The 12231-nt window shown below is 40.4% G+C and overlaps 1 protein-coding gene across 1 annotated transcript; it reads left to right on the top strand.

Annotated features, from left to right (window-relative positions):
- Nucleotides 1–11703: 11703 nt before the first annotated feature.
- Nucleotides 11704–12231, top strand: LOC148954482 (uncharacterized). The gene has a single exon (XM_089086291.1). It carries the CDS (start codon nucleotides 11704–11706, stop codon nucleotides 12229–12231), a length of 528 nt encoding a protein of 175 aa, XP_088942417.1.

The raw sequence follows: 12231 nt of genomic DNA on the forward strand, positions 1-12231 counted from the left end.
GGACCGTATGAAAAGAGCAGGTTCTGAAATGCCTTTTGAAAAATATTGCTTGGTTTTTGAGCATTCAAAAAGCTGTAAAGTAAAGTTTTGTGTAAAAAGGATGGGTACTTCAATTTGTAAAATGGGTTTAGGAGGGACATTAAGAAAAGAACTTGTTCTGAAATGCCTTTGAAAAGTATTGCTTGGTGTTGGAGCATTCAAAAGCTGTAAAGTAAAGTTGTGGGTGAAAAGGATGGGTACTTCAGCTTGTAAAATTGGTTTAGGATGAACATTAAGAAAATAACTTGTTCTGAAAAGATATAATAAAGCCTTAAAAAAGTATTAAAAAATGGGGAGAGGGACTCTTTGGGGGCCCGGGGAGGGCCTTTGGGAGCCCGGGGGACCTTTGGGGACCGGGGGCTTCCTTTGGGGTTGGGGTATTGGGAGCGGAACCCTTTGGGGTTGGGGTAGGGGGATCAGAGGCTTTGGAGGCGGGGGTAGAGGACCTGACAACACTGTTCAAATACAACTTTTGTATTATAACGACCACAGAGTTTCACCCTCAAATCCTCTTCTAAAACATATTCTAAAATCATCTTTTAAAATGTCTCTAACTGTTTCGCCGAAATAATTCCCTAAAATGTCTAAAACGGTTTCACCCAAATAACCCTAAACGTAATTTCTGCGTGTTCCTTTTGTTTTTGGCATCCCTGCGCTGTCACATTTGAAATTACTAAGAAACCTTTTCCGCGTTAATCTATTCATCTCTAAGATGTTTATTGGAGAATTGTTTCCAGGGCGAAGTTTATTAATACCTTTGGATTTCGACCAGTAGAATTGTTTCCGGGGCGAAGTTTATTAATGTCTTGGGTCTATTCCTGGAGAATTGTTTCTGGGCGAAGTTTTTTAATGTCTGACAGATGATGTCATGGTTCATTGATTTGTCAAGAAAGGGGAATTAATTTGTTGTTTCTAAGGGGAATTATTGATTCACGAAAGGGGAATTAATTTGTTGTTTCCAAGGAGAATTGTCTTCGGGATGAAGTTTATTAACCTGGATCTTAACATTCGCCCCTAGCGTGCACTTGGCCAAACAACAACAAATAAATCGACCTTTGGAAATTTAGGTCATTTACCCACTTCGATTATGCAATCATTCTCCCTGGGGATTCCATTCCCATATTTGGTGTACTGATAGGAGATACATTCTTTTGATAACCGAATTTTGTACTGCCACGAGTCAATAAGGCCTTTCTGCTTGCCTCCTCGTAGCAATGTCATTTTTGTAGGCATGGATATATAATGAGTCGGAGGAATAGGGTAGAGACTGTCTGTACAGGATTTCTACTCTTTTTGATAGAAGAGTATCACCAAGTGCTGAAAACCATGTTGTGACACAAAATAGGCCCAGGATTGTACAAAGCCGTTCTCATTTATCCCATGTTTTGATTTCTGGGAAATAATTTCTACGGAAGGGAGTATTTCTAGAGTGAACGAGAAACCGATTAGAGACTAAAGTCTTATTCAGTTGAAAGTATGCCAAGGAAAATTTTTCCGACAGAATCGTCCCATCCTCAAAACCTCTTTCTTTACGCTAAAGTTCTTATTATTTTAAAAAGTAGAGTTTTAATAAAGAGTCAATCAAAGAGTCAATGTAAAATTTCCAGATGTTCTGACTATAACTGATTGGCGCACCTGTTGTTAAAAAGAGAGGTTTATGAATGGTCCTTTTTCTTCGTTAATTTTAATATAATTCTTGTGTTAAACAGGTGATGGCGAGCACAAAATTTTAAATATCCATATCTTTCAGCTCGGTGTTTAATTATTTCTTTGTATATTCCAACAGTTACTGTTTCTTTAAAGCCTTTGGAAATTCAGCGACACACAGGGAAACTACTTTTTTGTTTCATGTTCATTCATTTATTTAGGACGCTTCTCGACTATACAGATCCTTGCGCTGGTTCTTGAAATTTAGCCCTGGGTTACATATGTCCAGGGAAAGATGAAACTTTTGATCAACTCCAAATGCTATTTTGTGACCACCAGATGACAAAGTGAAGGACGTACGCAGCAGGGGTTGGCTTAGGGCCAGCACCCCTTTAAATCTTAAATTTCCTTGAATTTAGGCACTTCATTCATTCGAAAAAAATTTGATTTTTATTATCCCCCCCCCCTTTTGAAAAAAACTGCGTATATGCCTATCTACGGAATCGCATGCAATTTCAATTTTATTGAGAGACTTGGCTATAGAGTCAGTAGTAACCTAGGTGAAGACGGTGATGGTAAATATTTCTTTCAAATTAGAAGAGCCCGGTTTTGAAGAATTTGTATCGGTTTCAGATGACATCTGAATGTTGCCAAATATGCCATAGGACAATACGTAAGATGGGAATGAACCAACGCAAAATAAATTAGACGTAGGATTTCATATGGGAAAAAAATGCTGAAACCTTCGCATTATACCAACCCCTTGAGCAACTTTATCCCGTAATCTATTACAATGTTCTTTATATGACAGATTGTCATCAACAATAAAACCCAGATACCGGAGTGAAGTTACCCTTTGAATTTGAATATTTGTAGCATGATCAAATATTGTTTGAATTCCTTGTACATTCTGCCCAATTCCACTATAAATGATAAATTTGGGATTTTGATGCATTTAATGACAAACGATTAGCTTTCAGCCATACAAGAAGTTGTGAAAATACGATTTGCAACTTCTCTTTGAGGTTCTCTTCCGACTGTCCAGTAAGTGATGATCCGGTATCGTCAGCGAAATGAACATTCAGACCACGGTTTTCTGTCGCTGATGGAAGGTCATTTATGCATATTATAAAAAGCAGTGGTCCCAGGATTGAACCTTGCGGGACACCAATATTTGACAACAGAGATGGATCCGAAACTGTGTCGTTGACCATAGTCACTTGGGAGCGACCACTTAGGTAAGATGCGATAAAATCGTGCGCTGGTCATCGTATCCCACCATGGTTTAATTTGTACAACAATATTTCACGGCATAACGAATCGAATGCCTTCTCAAGGTCCAAAAATATACTCGCCGGGATACATTTTTCGTCCAGACACTCGTGAATAAATTGTACCATAGTTAATATAGCATCCTGCATACTATGCTCTTTTCTAAATCCATGTTGTGTTTTTGAAAAATATCTTTTGAACAGACAAAATTATACATTCGATTATAAAAACATCGCTCCATTAGTTAGAAAGAATAGAAATGGGTCTATAATTCGAGCAATTAGTCCGGTCACCACTCTTATATAGCGGTAACACTTTCCCTTCTTGGAAAGAATCCGGAAAAGTTCCCGATCTAAATGACAGATTTATTAAATGACACATAACTTTATTAATACTAGGTAAAATGGCTTTAACAATATTGGTCGATGATTCATCAATCCCCGGGGAATTTCCATTCTTTAAAAGCTTACCAACCTTAGCAAGCTCTTCCTCTGTTACCGGAGTTAAAAACATAGAATTTTCAGAAGGACTTCCTAGGTACGTACGATAATTACATTGCCCATGGGACATATTACGTTGGAGCTTATTAGCTACTGACTGCCCGATTGACACGAAATGAAACTTTATATAATTTGCCATTTCTAGTTCGCTTTCAATTGTATTACCATGGGCGTCCCGTATGTTTGATGGTAAGAAGACGTCCGCGATCGATTTAAACATGAGTTGATTAGTGCCCAAGTTTTCTTTGGGGACTTACTTACTTCATTAAAAGAATCGAAATAAAATTTCATTTTAGCATTACGTATTATTTTTGAAAGTAGGTTTTTATAATTTTTGAAGGTTCTTCTATTTTCTTCCACTTGGGAAAGACATTAAGGTTTTATAGAAATTGTTTTTATGTTTTATTGAAGTCAAAAGGGCGGGCGATATTCATGGTTGGATGGGTTGATTATATTTCCGTTTTCTCTTTTTTTTTACTCTTGGGCACGACTCATCAAGTACAGCATTAAATCCTTCTAAAAAATAATACGTCGCAGACTTTATTTAATCAGCATCAAATACAGGAGACCAATCAGTCAAATTTAGTTTATCCTTTAAACATGCTAGATTTTTTTTATTAATAATCCGGGTTGCTGTTTCTGGTGATTTTATTTAATGAGTCTGGTATCTCACATCAGAAATTAACAAAAAATGATCAGAGAAATCCGTCAGAACAACCTGTGAAGACGTGGCTGGTGTTGTTAAAAGTATATTGTCAATGAGAGTTGCACTAGTCGATGCAACACGCGTTGGAATTGTTCACGAAGGAATTAGAGAAATCGATGTCATTAATGTAATAAATTCTGTTGTATGGTTATTTTCATTAAATTCCAGTAGGTTTATATTAAAATCCCCCATAACTACAACATCCTTATCGTCCAAAGATGCTAGTAAAGACTCAAGAGATTGCAAAAAAAAGCCGTATTGGGGCCGACGGGGGCTTATACACAACACAAAATTGATTTTTTTTAGTCCCAAGCCGACATTCAACCGCCAGTATTTCACACACTTTTTCAACATTATATTTTTCCAGTTCTGGCAGTCGCTCAAACTGCGCTCCATCTTTCAAAAATAACCCAAGGCCACCTTTTTCATGGACTAGTCGATTCTTATCAACGAATTTATATCCCCGGATTTTCACATTATAATGTGTCTTATCATTAATAAATGTTTCACAAATCCCCAAAATGTCAATTTGATTTGCTGGCAATAAATTTGTTAGTTTATCAATAAAACTCATGAGTCCTTGTACATTCACAAATCCCATTCACAATGAATTATCTTCAAGTCTGTTTATTTCATCAGGAGAAACGTACGATGGCGGTCTTATTTTAGAAAAAGTGTTGTTTTCTCTTTGACCGAATGCATGAAAAGTTTCATAAAGTAAAGATAGGTTAGGGGGTTTCCCCTCCAAAGCCACCAGTCTATCGGTCCCCCCCCCCCCGCACCCGCAAACTTTAAAGTAAATTAAATAATATTCGAAAGGTCCTGCTCCAGAAAACCCGTGTGATAAGGAGCCCGTACCACTGCCGAGTCATGAAAACCTATTATGCTTATCATCCTTCGAGAAGACCTAAGTTGAGAAGGTATAAGTAGAATAGAATTAACTGGGGTAGAAATAATCAGAAGAAACTTGAACCGAGTTATCCTAAATAACCCATAAAAATAAAAAATCAACATTTCTCAAACACAAAAACGAAACAATTATCAATCTAGAGCGGGATTGATCTAATATCTATACACTAGTCACCTTTAATATTTCTAATACTTTTGCTCACTACGACTCAGAATCCGATTTATACTCTAGCCAGAGTTTAGCCCCTTTTTTGTTTCACTCGTGTGAGTTGTTCGGATCCTTTCTCTCGCATCTCCTAACTCTTAGACCGTAACTCGTTTCTAACAGAGTTTAATTTGGGCGGCAAATCCATGCAAATCCAGAACCCAGTTCCTTTTAGCTTCGATATTAAACTGTAGATTGATTGAATATCTTTTTCTGACGACACTGTTACGAAAATTGGAGGGGCGATTGGCTTGCGGCTAGACACATTTGACCTCTGAGACACCCGGTAGCACTGTGATATTTGGATTTTATCCATGATATCCATTTTTAATGTCAGTAACGTAGACACATTCGCGAGAACTGTCTGTTGGTTTTTCTCTTTCGGTAATCCGAAGATGATTAAGTAGAGTTTTCGGTCTTTTACTTCGATTTCCAGCAGTTTCGTTTCGATTGTATCACACTTTGACTTTTGCTCCTCAAGCTGGCTTTCTAGACTAGCAATCTTCGCATCACGAGACTTCGATTCATTTTTCAAAGTCCGAATCTCATCCGAAATCGACGACAGTGTAACAGCAAACTCTTTTTGTTGGTTAATTATGAAATCCAGTTTCTTTCCCAGTGCCTTCATTCCATCATCAAACGTTTTCTGGCTGACTGACGACATATTTCTTTAGCTATAAAATCCGCTCTCAGGTGAGATTTATGCTTTCATTTAGAATTTCATCAAATACAGAATACAGACTTACTGGCAAGTATCCAAGCAGTATCCAAATGACAGAGACTGGTCTAACGCCGGTATAACTAGTCAAACAAGTTCACTCGTTGAATGATAGATCGCTACGTCTCTAGTTAAAAGATTCTGACGTCACAGCTATAACAATTCACTAATACACAGTAGTGGTCAAACTAGTTGATTACGCAAGCTAAGGTGTTGAGATTTTAAGCATGTGTTTTATCCGACTGAATTGAAACTTTTTTAGTTGTTAACTCTTTGAACTCTAATTCAATACTGAAGAATTCCCCTTCTCCATATAAAATTTTCCCTGAAAGATCCTCACCGAAGACTTTTGTCCCCACGAAAATTTCCTCCCGTGGAATATCCCCTCTCCCCCTGGAGATCCACCTCGTCCCCCCAAAAAAAGAAATTTGTACATATTCCAAAAAGAAATACTATGTATAAACAATGGGCGAATTACATTACTTGCAGCCCTTTCCCCAGGGACTGTTGGAAGTCAGGTCACCCCCAAAGGCATACCGGTAGTTATTAGGCCTTTCAACTATACTGCACCAAATGGCTCTCTATTAAAATTCTGATTGAATGTCTTTTAGGAAAAGGAGGCTTGGGAGGGGTGAATCCTTCCCTGTCCTCTCCAATCTATTTGGTAATTTAAAAGGGCCATAGAACTTTTATTTTTGTTCAATGGGTTCTCTCCCGATCTTCTAGGACCATTGGTTGGAAACGATCGCTTCTGGGAAGAGAAAATTAAACAAATAAATAAACACATATGTGACCTTTCTTCTGGTGGAAAATATAAGATTCTACATTCTTTTAGATAGGAGTTTGAAACCTCCGCAGTTGGGGTCTCTGGTACGCTGAATCTGATGGTGTGGTTTTCATAAAAATCGCTTGACTTTTTCAGGGGTGTTTCCCCTTTTTAAATATCAGGCAAATTTTATTATGCTCGTAGTTTTTGATGGGGAACATCATACTTCAGAGTTTTATATAGCATATTTGGAATCAGCATCAAAAGCACCCCCCCCCCCAAAAAAAAACCTTTTATTTCTGAAAAACAGTATTTACTTGAGTTTGAAATTTTCTTTTTTCATATGCAGTCTCCAAATTTTCTGTAATCCATGGTTTTAAAGGGGATGATAGATTCTATCCCCTCCCCCCAAGTTCTCAATTTGGACCCGTTTATTATAGATTGAATTAGGGGCCTCTTCCAGGCCACTCAGCATGTCTCCAGATGGCGATAGGGGAAAGCCCTACAGATATGTGGGGTACCTCCATAGGAGGCACAGACCAAGGCAGGACCTTGTCCCTGGGGGTCCAAATAGAAACTGGGGCACCCTCGACCGGGGCCATAAATACAGGTGGAGGAGGAAGAAGGCCCCTCAGATGTAAAATCAACAGGGCTCACGGGCGTGTCCACACGTCCCGTGAGTTACAAACCTTCTCCCAGTAAAGGGGTAAATTGCATGGTGACGCAGAACACCATCTTGACAGGATCTGCTATAGGAGGCCAACTGCTCCAGGGCGTAAGATTCAGATCAATGGACAGCGGCCTCTGCAAAGGGTGGCCTTCACCCTTTCGGGTTACCTGCAAGACTGGATACCTTGCGGGCGACTCTATTCCCACTTAAGGAGAGGCGTCCCTCAAGGAATAGCCTAGTAAACGACACAGCATTCGAACGGGATCCTGATTAATGGATAATTCTTCTGGACTTGGTCTGTTTTGACAGGTGTTTTTGGGATGAAAAACCTCTTCCTAGCTAATTTATCTACTATGGTTCGCCTCCCCGTAGTAGCATAATATTTGTAGGGATGAATATATAATGAGTCGCGGGTAATATGCTTGAGACTGTCTGTGCAGGATTTCGACTCTTGTTGAAAGAAGAGCATCGCCAAGTGCTGAAAACCATGTTGTGAGCAAGATTGGCCGAGGATTGCAAAAAGCCTCCATTCATACTGGAGGTCCCAGAGACTTCTTGCTTTCCGGTTCTAAGCCTGCTTAAGCGCCTCGGCATTGATTTGAGAACATATGTTAATCCCCATCCTGCACTGGTATCCGGGATCATTGCTTTTCCTAATGCCAAAATATTTTCAACTATTTGAAGAACATGAAAACTGGAGCTTGGAATGTTCCGACGTTAAAAAAATGACTATCGTATCGACATTGTGGCTGATAAATTTATACGATTAGAACTGGACTTATTAGGATGTTCAGAAACTCATATCCCAGAGATAGGAAGCATGAAATTAAGTAATATAGAATTTGTTTACTCAGGCAGGAAGGATAGGGTACATAGACAAGGAGTAGGGCGCAAGTCTTGTTTAGGCTGGGGAAGTATTAATAATAGAATACTAATTGCTCATTTTATGAATAAAAAGTTCAGGGTATCAGTTATAGTAGTATATAACCCTGTAGAACGGACTGCCGGAGATACTACTGACTCAGATGAATTTTACTTACAGTCACAGGAGCAAATATACTAGGTCCCAGGTAGAAACATGGTGTTTTTACTGAAATGATTTGATTTTTTTGTTACTTAAGAAGTTGTTGTTTATTTGTATTTTTGTTTTCAGCTGCTTGTGTCTAATATACTATCTACTCATTGAATTTACGTGAGCCAGGTGACGAGATCATCGCATGATGTCAGAAGCAGAAGTTTTAAGAGTTCAACATGGATAGCACACCAGCTCCAACAATCAATTGGCCAAGCCACAATCTCAAATCCGAATGGAGAATATTCAGAAGACATTGTGAGCTCATGTTCTCAGGTCAACTAAGGGGAAAACAGATACAGTCAAATGCTCCTGCTTACTAATCGGGGCTGGAGAAAAAGGGCAAGTTGTATTCTCCACTTGGACTTTAACCGACACAGAGCAAAATAAGCCGAAAGTTTATCCGGATAGGTTTGGGAACTATATTCAACCAAGTACAAACCCCATCTTTTCCAGATACATTTTTCACCAGAGAAACCAAAATGATAGAGAGACCATCGAATCGTATGTTACTCAGTGGAAAGTGCTACCAAAGGAAAGTGTGGAAAGTTCTGTGAATTTAGCCCTCTAGAAGACCAGCTCGTTCGAGATCGATTGTTCTTTGGAGTCAAGAATGTAAGAATTCGAGAGCGGCAGCTCAGTTAGGGAGCCACACTATTTTTGGCTCTAGCAATTGAGTGCAGTCGATCTATAGAAACTATACAAGAGACCCAAGTACTAATGCTCTGCAAACAGTTTCAGATTCCAATAAAACAGGAAGTGGGAGTGGTTCAAAGACAGAAAAATTCTCCTGTATGTTATTTCTATGGTGGCTCATACTCAAGAAGCCACAAGTGCCTAGAAAAAGGGAAGCAGTGCAGCAAGTGCAGGAAGATGAACCACGTCACCAAAATGTACAAGAGCCAGGCGGTACACAAACTTGAGACGAAAAGCGAAGCTGAAGAAGGGATGGAATTCATCAGTGACTCCATCTTCAGTGAAGAAAAGGCGGAAAAGCCTTGTGCGCTAATAAGGCTGGTACAGCATGATGTTGAATTGTCGTTCAAGATTGAAACCGATGCAGAGGCCAACCTTTTGCCACTGAAAGATTTTGATAAATTGGCAAAAAAGCCAGCAATGCTGCCGACTGCGGATGTGCTGACCAGCTATACCGGAGGACAACTGAAAGTACGGTCAACCTCAACGTTCAGTACAAGAGCCAAAGCTCCCAAACCCATACTTTCCATGTGGTCTTCACGGATAGAGCACCCATCCTCAGCCGCCATTCAAGTCAATGGCTTCAGCAGATCGAGTTCGCCCTCAGCATTAACAGTCCTGTCCCTATTAGACCAGGAGTACAAAACCTTTTAGATGAATTAAGTTAGGTTTTTGAGGGCATAGGAAAACTGCCTGGAACCTGCAAGATATATTTGAAAGAAGGTCCAATCCCTACTGTACAGCTACCAAAGTGAATCCTATTTGCTCTGCAAGCTAAGTTCAAAGAAGAACTGGAAAAGCTGGAGTCACTTGGGGCTATAGAAAAAGTGATCAAGCCAACGCAGTGGCCGAAGTCTTTAGTCCTGGTAAGAAAGACGGGTCACTCAGGATCTGTTTAGACCCTGTTGACCTAAGCAGATCAATTGAGAGACCGCATCACCCTATACCCTTGTTTGATGAAGTAGCAGCAAAGTGTAAAAGTGCCAAAAAATTCTTTATGATGGATGCCCGAAATGGCTACTGGTCGATGGTTTTGGACAAACCAGTCCGCGCTGACAACGTTCAACACTATGTAAGGTTGGTATAAATGGAATCGATACACATTTGGACTGATTTCGGCACAGGACGAATACCAGCGAAAGATGGAGGAGGTCTTTGGGGAACTTGACATCGGGCTGATCATAGATGATACCGAAGGCAATGGCCGTAACGATGCTGAACATGACGTCAAGCTGAGAGCAGTACTCCAAGCCGCAAGAGATAAAGAAATGCGGTTCAATAGAGAGAAATTTTTCTTCAATACTACTTCCATCACCTACTTTCGACACAGATTAATAACGAACGGCATCGCCCCAGATCCAGAGAAAACCAAGGCGTTAGAAAACATGCCAGCGCCCTAAAACCAAGAAGAACTACAAACATTGTTAGGAATGTATACTTACCTACCCAGGTACATCCCCAACCTGTCAACGCTGAATAAACCCCTTCGAGACCTGTCGAAACAGCAAAAGTTCGAACGGACTCCAAGCCACGAGGATGCCAAGAGAGAGATTACGGTTGAAATTTGTCAAAACCTTTCAAACTTTGACCCAGAAGCCAAGGAGATCGAGGTGATTACAGATGCCTCCCAGCAGGTTCTGGGCGCACAACTGACGATAGACGGAGCAACCGTCGCTTTTGCATCTCGCTCTCTAAGTGAGACGGAGCATCGTTACTGGAAATGAAAAAGAGATTCTTGGAATAAAATTTTCTTGTAAAAGATTCCACCAATATCTGTTCGGAAGAACAATGTGCGTGACCACGGACCCCAAGCCTCTGGAGTCGATCTTTGGGAAATCGATACAAAAGGAACCTCCAAGGCTACAGCAAATGATGTTGGCTTTTCAGCCACACGATATTAAGCTGAGGTACAAATCTTGAAAGACTATTCCTGTAGCGGACGCCCTATCTTGCCTGCATCTTTTGGATAGAGACAGAGTCACAAGTGGGCTTGGAAGTTGTTGTTCACTCAGTCCTTCAAACTATACCCATAGCAAGCCAAAGGCTAGTCCAAATTTCCCAAGAAACAGCAAAATACGAAATACTTAACCTCCTGATGCAGACAATACAAGTAGGCTGGCCAAGCAATAAAAAGGACCTAGACACGAAACTTGGGCCCTTCTGGAATTACCGCTAAGAGCTGGCAGAACTTGATTGCCTTGTTGTAAAAGGAGAGCGTATAGTCATCCCAAGATGCATGAGACCAGGCATATTAGACCAACTACACTCCTCTCATTTGGGAGTGAGGAAGACTAAAGAGAGGGCCAGAACTTCTGTATTCTGGTCAGTAATCACACGAGATATGGAGAGAATGGTTGGCCAGTGTGAAGTATGCTCCAAATTTGCCTTGAGCCGACAGAAGGAGGCGATGATTCTGCACAAAATACAAAACTACCCCTTCCAGCGTGTAGCTCTTGACCTGTTCCAGCTCAACAGACAAGATTACATGGTCACTGTTCATTAAATGATTTGGTTCTTTGAGGTTGATCGCCAGACCAACACCAAGTCGTTGCAAATTATAGCCAAACTCAAAGCTCATTTCACCCGATATGGAATTTCCAAGCGACTCAAAACCGACAAAGGCTCCCAGTTCAGTGGAAAGGAATTGGAGCACTTCATGACAGACTGGCAAATCATCCATTCAACCTCGAGCCCCAACTATCCCCAGTCCAACGGCATGAGTGAAAAGGGTGTTCAAACAGCTAAAAGACTTTTGATAAAAGCCACCGAGAGCAAGATTGATCCATATTTGGCACTCTTGGAGTTCCGAAACAGATCCATCGATCTTTTTGCCCCCGCTCAAATAATGATTGGATGCCAGTTGAGATCTCTCCTGCCAACTATCACACAGATCTTGCAGCCAGGGGTTATCCACTTTGACAGATTCAGACAACAGAGGAAGAAGGCCCAAGAGGCCCAAAGCAAGTACTACAATCGAAACTCTAGAAGAGTGAAACCGCTAAAATGGGTCAGAAAGTGTGGGTCCAGTTGA

Source organism: Artemia sp. Qi Xiang Cuo, chromosome 3 (genome assembly GCF_049724085.1).
Source record: "Artemia sp. Qi Xiang Cuo chromosome 3, ASM4972408v1, whole genome shotgun sequence".
In the NCBI taxonomy this organism is placed as follows: Eukaryota; Metazoa; Arthropoda; class Branchiopoda; order Anostraca; family Artemiidae; genus Artemia; species Artemia sp. Qi Xiang Cuo.